This window comes from Setaria viridis, chromosome 3 (assembly GCF_005286985.2).
Source record: "Setaria viridis chromosome 3, Setaria_viridis_v4.0, whole genome shotgun sequence".
Classification (NCBI taxonomy): Eukaryota; Viridiplantae; Streptophyta; class Magnoliopsida; order Poales; family Poaceae; genus Setaria; species Setaria viridis.
In genome coordinates, this window is record NC_048265.2 from 23,055,569 (window position 1) to 23,070,561 (window position 14,993).

Genomic DNA, 14,993 nt, shown 5'->3' on the forward strand with positions numbered 1-14,993 from the left:
ACATATGTATCAACGATGGTACCACTTGATGGTGAAAATCTGTTTTTCTTATGGGAATTTCAGTAATAAGAAATAAGAAGCCAATGGTCCGTAATAATAATTGCTCTCTCCTCTCTGTATTATTTATATGTGAGTATCCATCAGTCATGACAACTGAAGCGTACAACCTACAGCTAAAGCGTGTATCTACTGATCTCGAGCTTGCCTAACCAAAAGAAACTGATGAAAAAATGTTTATGTGAACTGTAAAGCAGAAAACATAAGAAACATCATTTTCCTCCGCTATATATGAGCTGCAAAAAAGCTCACTATTGTGCAGCATGTGACCCTCCATCAGTATTGGTTGTGCTTTCTATGTTTATTCCGACCTCACTCTTCAAGAATTTGGAGTACCACTGGGCAGAGAGTTTTGGCTGCCTTGGCAGCTCTGGATCCTTAAAATCAACATGATAAAGACCGTATCGCGAATAGTAGCCTGCCAGCAGCTCAAATACATCAAGGAATGACCAAACGAAATAACCCTTCACATTGGCTCCATTCCTGCAGTAACCAAAAAGGCCCAAAAATTAGCACAGCAATTTAATATTTGGGGAAAAGAAGACCATCTTCCTTTGTCCATGATTACAAAGAGCAGAACATGTAATACCTTAGTGCAGTGAGGGTGCTGCCAATGTAGCCACTCAAGTACTCTACTCTCTTATGGTCCTCAATTGAGTCATTGAAGAACGCCCCATATCCTAAATATAATGAAAGGCAAGAACAAACAGGAATTAGTTCTACAAAGTAAGCAACAATACATTGGCATCCATAATAAGTGCGACGGGGTCTAACTGAAAATGCAGGGCAGTTCAGTAGAATATCACTTGCCATTTTCTTGCACATAGACAGCAACATTCTTGTAAGTTTTGCTGAGGTACTCGAGCATGCATTGCAGCCCCTGTGGATCCGTAGGCATGTTGATTGGAATAAACTGTACCAAGCACATCAACTCTTATCAGTTTGACTAGCTAAAAAGCAACAGAAAAACATCACTGCATTTGGTTAGATGCAGTTCAGTTTAGTTACATTAGGAAAGAGTAAGCAAAATTCAGTAAGGGAGATTTCAAAGAATACCTGACCAGTAGGTGGATCATTGCGAGAAACTGCAACAACAGACAGGCAGGACATGGTTACAACTTCAACAGGCAACCAAAATTGTGCATGTTTGAGAAAAGATGCTCTTCACTCTTCACCACATTATAGATGAAAGAAGCTTCTAGTCATATGTATCTGAAGATGCAGCCATGTGTACTGAAAATGGCTTCTTTGCACTCAAAGATTAAACTTACATCTGAAGGTAGCGGCCACATCACCATTGTAATCCCGGGGCCCGGTATCTGCGCTGTTCGATCGGTCGCTAACGTACACTGAGGTGTAGTGGTTTATGCCAATGAAATCAGCCGTTCCACGGATCATCTCAGACTGTTCTTTGGTGAATTTCGGAAGACGGGACCCAACTATCCTCTTCATGGTTTCAGGATAGTCTCCATATACCAAGGGGTTTATGATCCTACACAAAGCAATTGTCCAGTCATCGTCTATAAACGAATCTGTGTTCCGTATTAAGTTATTAAGAGGGGACAGCATTAGTAATTCGGAAAGCGAACAAGAGAACTGAGGACTGACCAGCCAATCATGAAGTCCATTGATCTCCGAGTTGCTGCCATGTCTGCGGGGCTCGTCGAGAACGGGTAGTTCCAGATGCTGTAGACGTTCATGCCAACGACGCCTTTCTGCGTAGCCTGCAACAACGATATGTTGCAGAGGTAAAACAAGCTTGCCTGGTCACTGGTGCCGTACTGAATTCTGGTCACCAACAGATCGAAGATCATTATGAGCAGCTGTTATACCTGGTACTGTTCTCTGTAGAGCCTGACGGCGGCGGCGTGCGCCAGGATGGAGTTGTGGCCGACGATGTAGGGCTCCACGGAGGAGTTCCCCTCGGTGCAGTTGATCCCGAACGGCGGCGAGCAGCGGCAGGGCGGGAAGGCGCCGTTGTCGTAGGCGGCGATGGAGATCACGTTCGGCTCATCCATGGTGGTCCAGTGCTTCACCCTGTCGCCGAACTCCCTGAAGCACGCGTCCGCGTACGCCGCGAAGTCCTCCCTGCACGCCCGAACATGTCAACATGTCTCTGGATTTCAGTCCCATGCCACCTGAAAGAACAAGATTGCTCGAGTGCTCAAGCAGGGGGTGGTGATCTTACACGACCCTGGGGCTCAGCCACCCGTGGTACTCGTCCTCCAGGATCTGGGGGAAATCCAGGTGGTACAGGGTCACGTGTATCTCAATTCCTGCAGCAGATTCAGAGAGCTGATCATGAGGGGGGACACTTGTGCCTGTGAGGTCAGGATTGTGCCTATGGGCATGAAGGCTGATAGTCATGTCTCTTTGTGATGTAATGGGACATCGTCAGGAATATGTATCACTCCCAGTCAGTTTTGTTTTTTTTCTGTGAAAATTCAGCGCTCGAAACAGAGTGACTTACCCCGTTTTACTAGCTCGTTTATCAGGTTGTTGTAGTACTCGAGCCCCTTCGGGTTGATGGGTCCTCTTCCTCCTGTGCTCATATAAAGGGCGAAATTAAAAAAAAAGAAACAATTCTTACGGTGAGTAATCTCAGATTAGGGAAAGGTAGTGGGTCTCCCTATCTTTTGACAGTGTTCTTACTTGGAATAAGCCTGGACCAAGAAATGGAGAAGCGGTAGGCCTCCAGGCCAGTATCACTCATCAGCTTCACATCCTCCTGAAACAGTTTGGAATGTGTCCTTATAAGAAAAAACACTGTACTTGTGCAGTTGTGCATCGCAATACTTTGTCAAGTACTCTAATTCTTGTGGTAGCAAACTTCAATTGTATACCACTACCTCTTATCCACGATACAATGAAGTCTATTTACGATTCTTCCTAGTCAAGCTTTTTAAACTTCAGCTATCAATTTTTAGAAGATCACATAGATTGAAACATAAGATTCATGTTAATAGATTCACAATTAAAAAATACTCTCATAATATATAATTAATTCTGTTTAAAACCTTCTCGAAAAATTCTATTTATAAAACCATAAATTCGTATAAATATCGCACATCACATATTTAACATTTCTTGAGTGTTTTTTTTTTCAAAACGATGAGGTTTATTGTTTTTTTAATGATTTTTCCTTAAGTGGTCGACTGTTTTATAGTTTATATTGAACAATCCGCTAGGATAAAAATAAATTAGGAACCAAGAATTTCCAACCAACATTTTCCAATAAAAAAATTCGGTCACTTACTAAATAACTCTTGGGAAATGTTTAAACTAAAAGAACCTTGGTCATTTGAATTTTGTTTTTTAAAAAACCGATAAAACCCGTTAGCTGTTGCAAAAAGCACTCTGGAAATATTGAAAATCCAGTAGTGTCGGCCGTCAAGGAAAAATATATTTACATAAGAATGATGTCATATACTACTTGTATCAGGAGTCAAAATCTGGTACTCACTAGTTTCATTGCCATTATTTGTCAACAAGGTATACGGTGACAGGCTGAAAAGTTGTAGCTAGTATGCCAACGCAAGGAACAAACGGAACAGAGACCGTGGGATCACGGTCCAAACATCACAATCAGGTAATCCAGCCGATATCACGTTTTCATAGTACGTTAGCCAATCGAAATAATGGAGTGCAGACCTTGTATTTGTGATAGCCGCCTGCGCCCAGATCGCCCGTGCTCTTGTCTGGCATCCTCCCTGCAGTCACAGCTAGCCAGCTAGGTGAATAGCTCCAACAAGAAAGAGCTACAAAAAAACCAAAATCCTAAACTCACAGACATACTATGCTACAAAGACTAAAACCAAACTCGAAGAAAAATACATGATGAATACGTTACTTCCGAAACCTTGAAAAATAAAAAGGGGGAAAAAGATAATGATGCGAGTAATTCGAATGTGTGCCATCATCTTTAGGCACTTACATATATCATTGAACTCCAAAAATAAGCTATCAATTGACAAGAGGTATGATGCTGTATCTACGTTCATTTTATAAATTTATATACCATGTACAAATTAAGATCACCTGCATGAGTAAAAGTGTCCCAGATGCTTGGGCTCCTTCCATCTTCATCGGTTGCCCCCTCGTACTACACGTACGCAACAATCAAATTAAGCAAAGAAATCAAATACGGCATACATCAAAGTTTACAGAAAAGTTGCAAGAACGTTCTCAATTGTGTTTACTAAGCCCCTCCCAAGGCTAAAGCTTTTCCACATGTAATTCATGATGAGTTGTCCAGATATGCTGTTATTACCTGATACGCTGATGTGCCTGCCCCAAAGACGAAGTCCCTGGGGAAATCCTGCCTCGTGAAGTTGAGAGCTCGAGCTGCCGTCCCGCCCTGCCATGGCGCCACAAGAAGCAGCTGCAGCGACAGGAGGATGAGGAGGACGTGCCTGCAGATACTACGAGCAGGGGCCCCCATGTCTCTCGATCGAGACCTGACCTCTTCTGTGGCGTTTGCCTCTCGCTCTATCTTGCCGTGCGGCTTATTTATGAACCTTTTCGTTCAGTCTACCACCAGCATGGATGGATGAGAGGGACAGGTTTCTAGTATATGCGAGGGTTTGGAAACAGGATTGGAACAGACGTACAGGGTATGTTTTTTTTTGGAAAGGCAAACCTACAGGATATTGCTTGGGGCATTGGGGGTACCCTGCCTGTTGAGCAACAGCTAGCAAAATATATGTGACCGCCTTGCCGGCGCTACAGCTACCCTTTTTATTATCGGCCATGGATCTCACGAGATAGCTATAGGGCACCTATCAACCTTTTTTTTTTACGGGATGTGTCAGGATTAGAAAAAGATCAAGCTTCATAGGTTTTGACTAACTGGATAGTCAAATTCGATGCATGTTTATTTTATGAAAGTTGATACAGCACCAACTGTTGGTGATGTGCTCAGACCCCACAACCCTAGCCGCTACTTTCTCTATGCCTAAGCCCGAGACCCCTACCGCGCGCGCAGTGCAATCACACCGGTGCACGACGTTCCTTTCTTGTACCTGTGGACTCCGTGGAGGCGTTGCTGCTGCGCTGATCGGCTACGGTGGTACGAGGCGGCTGCTGAGGCGAGGACGAGGAGGAGATGATCGTGATCGACTACTTCCTCTACACCGACACGCATCTATGTTGGACCGGCTGCTTCAACTCTTCCGCTGCGCTGCGCGTCTAGTGGTAACGATCCGTGACCCCTTCTACTCGCAAGTTTCCTGGGTGATGCGGTAGATGTTTTGCTAGAGTAGCCTACCAGCTGTTTCCTTACACCAACTTGTACCAGTTGATTACATATTGTACAATCATTTGATGATTCAAAGTACAATTCTAAATACCTTTCTATATCAACAGTGAACATGTGGAAAAGCCCGAGAGAATATATGGATTTTTAATCTAACAATTGGCCGGGTTCTCCATTATGTTATATCCCGCTTTGGTGTAATAAGTTCGGCCAAGTTATGTTTCTTTTTAACTTGATTGATGATGTTTTGGTCTCGTAGCACTATTCTATAGTTTAGGCGTGTAGCGGTTATACTACACGCAGTAGCCAAATTATTGACCGTACTGATCTGAAATCACTGAACCCAACAAACCACGTTCAGTAAATAGTTTCGAATTACTGAACTGAGTTATTACGGAAAATTGTTCAGTAATTCAGTTGGGTAGCTACACCTAAGATGTAGATTAGCACATGTATGTTCTGATTATGTTTTTATTAGTAATTTAATAAATGAAGATTCACTACATTCAAAGTACGAGTGCTAAATTGTCCATGATAACAACAACCTTGTGTTTTATCGGATATGCAGAAAGCAGAATTGCAGATAGATGTTCCCCAATCCCCTCCATGCAGTGCGACATCCTCCCCGTGGCACTAGCAGGTAACCACGTCTTTTCCAGCCACATCACAATTGCTACGATTGTTGATTGCTCAGCTTCCTTGATATATGCTCGATCCACTACAATAAGACAGCATACCGCCAACTGTTCAGTACTTGATTGCAAGTGAACTAGAATAATTAATATGAAGCCCTTAGGCTACTCCCAATAAAAAGTTTTATGGAGTTTTATTCTCATTAATTAGCATGCCACCTAGTAGGCTTTCCTGATATGACATGGTATAAGAAAGTAAGGAAGAGAAGAGAGGGAAATCAATTTCATCTAGACGAGACTATCTGTGTATATCAACTCTTGATGAGTTAAAATACTATTTGGAGCTTATGAAACCACACCGTAAAATTATTCATTGTAGGGGTAATTTCAAACACCTTCTTATTGTTTTTGTGGCTATCTTAAAAAGATCAATATGAAATCCTCTATTGGGATTAGCATTAGCTTGGATCTCGGAGCAATCTTGAAGTCATAATTCTTTGTTAATAAGCGGCTTACCATCCATTACTACGACAATGCTGTGTACGCCTAGCTAGTAGCTACCATCATTTGTTGGCAAATAAAATGGTTAAGAACCGTTTGGAGCCTTCGAACTAAAAATTAGTTTGGTGTTTGGATGTTAATTAGAATGACTAAATATGACCTAATTGTAAAACTAATTACATAAATCATAGCTAATTAATGGGAGGAATCCATTGATCCTAATTAGATCATGATTAGCCCATGTTTATTGTAGCATAACATGAGCTAATCATGAACTAATTAGGATCAATTGATTCTACTCATCAATTAGCAATGACTTATTCAATTAGTTTCACAATTAGTTCATATTTACTTATTTTAATTAGCATTAAAATATTGGACTAATTTTAGTCAGAGGGTCCAAATGGAGCCTAAGAACGTCTTATTCCGTCGTGAGGCTTAAATTCCTATGCAAAGAAAGAAGGTTGCTCCTGGAAATTCCGAGAAACGACTCCAGTGCCGAAGAGAGGTTGGAAAGGTGTGGAAGTCTCCGAACGCCAAATGCAAGATTCAACTGGTGGACCTCGCTGGCTGCAAGGCGCCAAAGGTGCCACGCCAGCGCTGCCGTGAGACGACGAGAGCAGCTGCGTCACCACTGTCATGTAGCATACCATATACATGCAATGCAGTGGAGGTTTTGTTTGTAGCTAGTGCTCTCCTAGTTTATTTATCACTAGAACTAGAACTAGAACTAGGCGACCGGCCAGCAGGAAGACGGCACCACGATGGAAATGCGTGGAATCAATTAATTGAAAGCATCACAAGATGTATGCGTAACAAGCATATCCGAGCCGAGAAGTCGCGGCCTGTACCGTCCTAGTTTACTCTCCATCGTGGAATGATATACTCAAAATAGATGGATTTTGAAGCTTGCGTTGCTAACGGAGGGAGTATTATTTCAAGTTCTACTCTATATGAAACGGTCTTGATTTGAGCATGACAAACTCATGGTTACGCCACCACTTCGCACAAGCACTACTGAAAGTCCTTATTCATGCCAGATCTTCCCTCATCTGTGTTGATTATCCAAGCAGCACAACAGAGGTGATAAGGACACTCAAGCGAGTTTTCCAATGCATAATCTCCCTCCCCACACAATTTATCTTTATCATTCCACTTATACATCATTGTCAGACTTTGCTTTTGATTAATTCCCGTATATTTTCCCTTTGCATCAGTTTTTGAGTTGAGAATGTTGTAAAACTTGACTACGTAACAGAACATTTCCTTTTTTTCTAAAAAAATCTAGCAATAGAGAATTTTATTCCTTTTGATTTTGTTTTCTAAAATTTTGGTCCATTATTTGAGAATCTAAACGACTTCAAATAAAATAAAAAACTTCAACTAATTAAATCTCCATTCGAGTCTGTATTTTAAATATAAACTGAAATTCAAATTATAAAATTGAGACATTATCTGCACCATGATTTTCTAAATGACTAGCCTGCACGGGTAATAAGTCGACACAAACACTATTTTTCTAGCTGCAAACGTTGAAGATCTGGTTGGAGCACCGAGGTTCTAGAGGATCATGTGTTTGGTATAGTCTGGTTGAGGTCATCTGCCTTGCTCGTTACAAAAAAAAAAAAAACACTTTCGAAAAAGAAAGCACGACAACAAACCTAGCAGCTGCGGCTCGGTGACTCTCCACCGAACGACCGATCAGACAAGGATCCACCGCTCGATCGGCACGCCGATACAGAAGAAATCAGACCCAACATACAGGGAGGAGAACAACGTGTTGGTGTTGCCTGCTGCTGCTGCTGTGACGGGGAGCCTGTCGTGTATTCCTGCATGCTGTCGTGAATTCCGGAGTCGCTACGTGTGCTTGGACATTCGTCCGCCATTGATTGGAGCCAGGACCATGTGGCAGCATGGATGCTCCTTCCTCACCGCCACTGCGTGCGCATGCACGGATGAGGCCCAATGAGTGCGACAGAAGACCTTATACTTCTCAAACTTGATGGATCTCAACTCGAGACTTCCTAGTCAAAGAAAGCATCAAGTTTGAAATTCTTTCAACAAGCTCAAACAACACTTTCATCTCTGCCACGACGGATCCAAGCCCAGAGGAAAGCTGCGCAGGCCGGAGCAACCCTTCCTTCTTCCACCCCTGAACATCAGTACACAGTGTGGTAATAAAAACAAGCTGCTGCTATTGAGCAGAAAAGTTAAACAATTTCATGCCAGCTGTGTTGGAACCAGATGGCACGTAACAAAATGCAATGCAATCCAATCCAAGGCTGAATCAAGGAACCGAAGGGAAACTGAATCCATAAAAGCAACTCCTTATCACAAGTCACTGTTCAAGGCAAGACCATTAGCAACAACAGGTCAACAACAACATAAACAGGAGCAAGACTGCCTTACAAGCACCTCTCATCTGAAGCGGAGGTGCTGTTTTCAATCTTGCCCTCAGATTATGCCATCGCCAGGAAACGAAAAACGATCAGGTACAAGGAAAGAGGTCTCTGGTTGTCGTCATCATCTCATACTCTGAATAAACCAAAAAGAGAACGATGGATGAAGCCCATGTCCATCTTAGAATTGCTTCTTCTTCCGGATCCTCTTGCACCTCCAAGAGATGAGAGCCGCTGCTGCTGCGGTTGGACAGCCTCGTCTGCGCTTCATTTGCTTCTTTGGCTTCCGCTCTTGCCTCTTTCCTGTGAAGTACGGCTTCAGGAACGCCCCGTGGAGACTGAAGCTGGTTGTGGCTTCTTCCCGTGCTTCTTCTTTCTTGACGGCGACTAAAGGGGCAGCGCTCTCATCCTCAGAGTGTGCCCCAGCTTCTCGCTTCACTGATACCCTTAGCCGCTTGGTTGGATGGCTGATCACCTCAAAGTTTTGGTAGCCTTCCTCTGCTGCTTGGTTGTCAATCAATACATCCTCGGAGCTCTACAAGTGAAGAAATAAGATTAGTAAAGAAGTGCAGCCCAAACTGGAATAGTATACATGCTTTGGAGCATGAGATAATTTTAGAAGTTGGCTAACAATGGAGTCTAGGCACTAAATTCTTTATAAATTAACAATAAGGATTATAATCTAAACTAAAAAATATTCCAGATCATCTAATGCTTATTGGACCGCAAACAACATTAAAGAGGATGTTATGCTCCCTTGTGTTTCATATTAGATAATATAGGTTAAAATTTGACTTCATCTCATTTCCTTGAGTTGCTACTTTTCAAGCCTCCTTCAATTTGGGATGCATCGCATCACACCAACAAAGATGCGTACAAAAGATCAGTAGACAACAATTACCCCTAATTACTGTAAATAACTGAAAAGATTCGTCTACTCAAAATGTCAACTGCTACTCTAGTACTAGGACCGTCAGAATTGCTTAAGAGAAAGCCACGCATAATAAATATATTGTGGCAGAGAGCTTTAAGCTCAAAGTACAACAAATCAGTGATGATATGCCCAATCAAGTTGTTATGGTGTGAGCTGAAAGAGGTGTAGAAGCTTACTTCACGGAATTCTCCGATCTGATGTGGACCTTCAGACAATAGGCTCATGGTGCTCTCAAAAATATCCATGTTGCTAGCTTCTCCATAGCTCGAGAGAGCACTATCAGGCATAGCAGAATCATCAATATCACAATCCGATGTGTCCTGGGGAGATCTCTCATGCAGTCCAGCAACTTTGCCCTTTCCTGGTGAGCAATTTGAGCTCTGCGTACCATTCACCCATGTGTTAACTTTAAGGGTTATTCCCTTATTCTTGGGCATTGCTTGCTTGAGATTCGATCTCAGACTGAATATCCTGTCTTGAGCAGCTTGAATGCTTAAAAGAATATGCTCAACAGTGGTACCACCTCCTTCAATACCAAGTAGCCAATCAGCATCATTATTGCCTTTTGTGTTGTCATCCGCTGAATGATCAAAAAAAGGTTTCATTAATTCATCTGCACACTTAATAAGAAATAGCAAATTCCTCTCCTAAATAAAATGATGATTGACAGTAAGTCTGATTCTACAGTTTGACATTGAGCTCAATCTGTAGTCATGAGAACAGAAATTTTACTAATTGAGTGACATTACTATGGGAAGCAGGAAACGGAGTTCTTACTTTCCATGCAGTAATCCCCAGATGCAAGATGCAACCCATAAAGATCTTTTGTTTCAAGAATAACAATAATAAACATAATTCAAAAGCTATGTACATCAGCAAAATGATATATGTTTGCACTTTGCAGTCACTAAGAAACTGCCAGTATTACCTAAGTTGGCATTGTCTTCAATAGAATGGCCATCTGCTTCCGTTTTCTCTGCAGGATGGTTGAAATTAGATATCAACAAGGCTATTTGTATCTCTGCTTGCAAAGTAGAATGCAATGCTTACCAAAATAAGATAATATGGTGTGATTAGAGATATACGATGAAGCATCCATTTTGTCTTCGTTCCTTTTTCTCCTCCTTCGCTTCATGGTCTTCCTGCAGCAAAGAGAGGAGAATGGTACTGATCGTGAGGAGGAACAGTCCAACTCAATCATTTTCGTCTGCAGCTCCTTCTCATGCTTGAGTGCTGCAAGCTCCTTGTCATATTTAGAAACTTGTGATTGCAAATCCTTCATCCGCAGTTCTAGCCATTGGCATCTCCACATTAACGGGCTTATATACTTTCTCCAATGATCAGTCACCTTTTTCTTCCTGCGATACATGATACAACATTGTTACATGTAATTTGCTTTCTCTTAAGTAACATCAATAGTACACACGGTGAAAAAAGAATAAGACATAACATGATTGATTGGAACCGGAGGAACTGGAAATTGCTCCAAGCAAATAGAAAAACTGAAAAAGTACATAAATTTAATGGCATATTCTAACTCTAGTGTCCAGGCATATGCTACCATGATGTAATAGTTGAATTGCGTTCATAGTGCACAAATAGATAGCTATAGTATCACCAAAAACTCGTTTTGGAAGGCATCAGCTGCTTGCAGTTGTTCAAAACATCAGTCACAAACTGGATATAGTATATGTGTGAGTTAGATACAGAAACCAACCCTTCACTCAACATACTGTAAGGTTCTTATTTCAAGAAACTATCCCATCAGATCCTAGAAATAGTTCTGTATCACAAAGATATTTTGGCAAAATGCCTTCTGGGGGTCATGACATGTAGAGTTGTAGACATCAACAATTATTAAACTACATGCGAACTGTAAGTTATCTCAGGTTATGCACTTCCCACTGTTTATGTAACTCTTTGAAGACCTAAACTAGCCTTTGTCCAAACAGAAATGTCCACTCTGAAGCTGCTTTCATGTTTCTTTCTTTAAATCTCTCATTGGCTTATACTAGATGTGTCTTAATAAATGGTACAAGAACCAAACAATTGTTAGACATATTAAGGTGCTTTTCGGCCTAGCCCTGAAGCCGAACTTCTTTTGGGGGACCAAAAAACAGCCAAACCCTGGGCTCAAAGACCAGGCTTTGAAGAAGCCCGGATGCTTCAGAGCATAGAATGAAGTGCAAGAGAGAAGCACCCAGCTGAGGCTCATAGCTTCTATGGAGCTAACTTCTAAGCTTAGTAAGTACAAAAAGATCGTATCATTGTCCATTTGAAACAATGGTTAATTACAACAGAATACAAACTAATAATTTATTTGAGCAACCTTAAAAGATCAGATTTTTCAGATAAGAATGATAGAAGGTCAATTCAAACAATTGAATAAGGGACAAAAAACTAGATTCCATAAAGCATAACAGTAAAACCTCTGCATTGCCGGAATTCCCATTGTGTCCCAGTAAATCACTATGTGATAACCAATTGTTAAACAGAGTGACTTGACACTAGTAGGAAGGCAGGAAAGAAAGGCTGAACTGTAATCAACCACCCTGAAACTGTCATCAATCACCCAAGGTACTTACTTAAATAATCTATCCAAATTGTCGGAAGCAGCTGCGTCCAGCAGAGCAGCAGCATCTCCATTATGAGGATAGCGGCAGAACGGTGAGTCCACCTCAATGTCGCTAATTTCCGAAGGCCTTCCATCATCCTGTGATCCCGATAGTGTGTCCCCAAAGGAACTTGAACACTCAGTGGCATCAGGGTCCTCAACTGTGTTCAACTTGCTGCAAGCAGCAGCACCACCCGGGCCAATAATGTCAACCTCCAAATCCACTGCTCCATTAGCATCCTCCATTTTGAACTCGGCAGCAACCTCCATGTGTACTGCAAAATTAAAGAAAAGTGAGCATTCTCAAGAAAACAATGGAACAACAATATGAAGTGTAAAGCATTAGAAAGAAACAAAAAAAAATCCCCAATATAGGCATCGTATGAGTCGTTGTGTACAGGCTGCTGGCTGGATTTGCTGAAAAACTACGTGATTTGCAACTAGTCAGAGCTCGTGAATTCAAATACAACGCGCAGTACTGACCAATGGTGGCGGCTACGATGGCGGGCGGCTGCTCCTGGCGATGCGAGGCAGACCGCGTCGCCTCTCGCGCGAGCCGTCTACGGGCGCAACGTCCGGCGCCAGGCCTCAGCTACCCCTGGCCAGTGGCGAAGACGCAGCCAGGAGGCCGAAGGCACCAGCTCAGCCGCCATCCACGGCGAGGAGGAGCAATGGCAACGCCACCAGCCCAGGCCAGAGCCGCCTGGCAGGTGCACTCGCGCAACTGTCAGGGGCGGCGGCGCCAGCAGCAACGCTTCCCAGGCGAGGCTCTCGTCTCTCCCAGGCCCCTGGGTTCTCTCTCGCGGCCTCTCTGCTCGCGGCGGCGCAAAGCGAAGACGCGGTGACGGCGGCGGCGGCGGCAGCTGAGTATGGCGAAGGAATTAACAACTCGCGGGAGAAAACAAAAGAGTAAGCCAACAAAAATGGGAGGCAGAAGAGTAACTGAAGGCCAGCGAAGCAAGAAGAGCGGAATCGAACCCTAATGGGCTTCTAAGATGGGCTTCATTGGGCCGTTCAAAGTGGGCCTGGCATCACATCTGAGGCGGCGACGCTTTGTAAAATCACACATACTGTGAGGCTGTGAGTAAAAAATGCAAGCAAAACATCTCAAAAAACAATCAAAATCCTCTAGCTAGGACAGATTTCAGGCTGTGTTATCTGCGGCCTTTACATGAAGAAATTCACTGACTTTCCAAGGATCAGGACATGAGGAACTGAATCCAAGTATCCAACACAAGTGCACTCATGCTCTTTCCGAACCCAAATGAATTCACTCAGAGCAGCTCTTGAGCAGGATAGCCAGGACGCTCAACCAGAACGAAACCTATTGAATACTCCATCATAGCATCAAGCTATCCATCAGAATGCTGGCTAGCTCGGGTAAATCCTGAGTGTAGCAAACAAGAAGAACACCAAATTCCTACAAGCAGAGTTTCTTCGGGGACGGTTTTCACATGTCGTCGTGAATGCCAAACCGAAATCCTTTCCATCAATGTTGCAAGTTCCACAAGGCTCAGTGACGACTAGCTCCCAAAGCCTGCATACGAAACAAGGGGGCATCCGCACACATAATACATCCCAAACCGAGTAAGCAAGTGACAGACAGCACCATCCCAGGCATCAACCTCCAGCAAACAAGAGGCAAGCACGAACTGAAATGTGCAAGGGATCGATACCCTCAAGCAAGAAGAGCCGGCCAAAGAACCAATTTCAGGTGCCCTACGGTCTGCAAGACCTGGTGAGAACAACACGACATGCACTAGCGCTACACCCAAATCCAAACAGCTCCAATCCTCCATTGATGCGCCCACCGGAAGCTAGAGCCTAGAGGCGGATCGAGCGACCCATGGATTGACCCAATCAACCGCGGAAACAAGTGAAGAGCGGCTCCGAAAGCCATAGTGGCGGCGCGACCATGTCGGAACTCGGAACGTCGTTCCCGGCGTGGCGGCGGCAGCTAATCGCTCGAGCTCTGTTACCTACCATGGCGATAACCTATCAATCCTGTAGAGTTCAAAGGGCGCAGCAGATACAGGGAATTCCGGTGGTCAAGCCGGATTTGCGCGCGCGGCGAGCGAGCTGGGATCGACACCGGCCGCCGCTACCGCCAGCCTCCGCGGGTCAGCAAGCGCGCGCCCGACGCTGGATTCCATACAGTGGCAGTGCCGGAGAAAGACATAAGAGTTCCTGGGAAGGATAAGGAACGCACCTTCTTGCGGCGGTGGCGGCTGCTGCTGCGACTGCGGCGGCGGCGGCGGCGGCGAGCGAGAGACTTCGAGGCTGTTGGCTGCTCGTTTGGGCGCCGCCGTCAGACAGAGAGGAGCTGGAGGAGCCGAGCGAGGGAAGGACCAGGCTTTATTCGTTCAGGGGTTTATATGGGCCGGGCCGGGCTGTCTGCAATGCCCACAAAGTTTTTTTTCTAATTTGAATGTGGGCTGCGGAATCACAGCTCCAATTCTTTTCCAAAATTCAACGAGGACGTTTGGAAGTAGGTAGCTCGAGTTCTAGCGCCTGGACCTACAATGGAACATAAAATTGTAAATTAGAATTCTAATGGGTACCTATTTTTGTTTTCGTTTTCTTGGTGCAATTTTTTTCTGGT

The 14,993-nt window shown here is 43.7% G+C and overlaps 2 protein-coding genes across 4 annotated transcripts; both read right to left on the bottom strand.

Annotated features, from left to right (window-relative positions):
* Window positions 1-91: 91 nt before the first annotated feature.
* LOC117850979 (beta-glucosidase 22) lies at window positions 92-4,700 on the bottom strand. 2 transcript variants are annotated; one of them, XM_034732871.2, is made up of 13 exons: window positions 4,328-4,691; window positions 4,096-4,159; window positions 3,709-3,767; window positions 2,710-2,785; window positions 2,528-2,599; window positions 2,246-2,333; window positions 1,890-2,145; window positions 1,666-1,781; window positions 1,329-1,549; window positions 1,114-1,142; window positions 868-970; window positions 647-737; window positions 92-540 (listed from the first exon to the last, which is right to left on the bottom strand). In XM_034732871.2, exons 1-13 carry the CDS (start codon window positions 4,496-4,498, stop codon window positions 309-311), a joined length of 1,578 nt encoding a protein of 525 aa, XP_034588762.1. In that variant the 5' UTR covers window positions 4,499-4,691; the 3' UTR covers window positions 92-308. The 2 variants fall into 2 exon arrangements, 1 of the variants encoding a protein (XP_034588762.1); XR_004639416.2 differs by having other exon boundaries at window positions 508-540; window positions 832-970; window positions 4,328-4,700.
* Window positions 4,701-8,736: 4,036 nt separating this feature from the next.
* Window positions 8,737-14,739, bottom strand: LOC117850282 (uncharacterized). 2 transcript variants are annotated; one of them, XM_034732104.2, is made up of 6 exons: window positions 14,601-14,739; window positions 12,363-12,666; window positions 10,828-11,135; window positions 10,706-10,753; window positions 9,954-10,357; window positions 8,737-9,378 (listed from the first exon to the last, which is right to left on the bottom strand). In XM_034732104.2, the coding sequence occupies exons 2-6, from the start codon at window positions 12,659-12,661 to the stop codon at window positions 9,025-9,027; spliced, it is 1,413 nt and encodes a 470-aa protein (XP_034587995.1). In that variant the 5' UTR covers window positions 12,662-12,666; window positions 14,601-14,739; the 3' UTR covers window positions 8,737-9,024. The 2 variants fall into 2 exon arrangements, with proteins under 2 accessions (XP_034587995.1, XP_034587994.1); XM_034732103.2 differs by lacking the exon at window positions 14,601-14,739 and adding an exon at window positions 12,875-13,308.
* Between the last annotated feature and the right edge of the window lie 254 nt (window positions 14,740-14,993).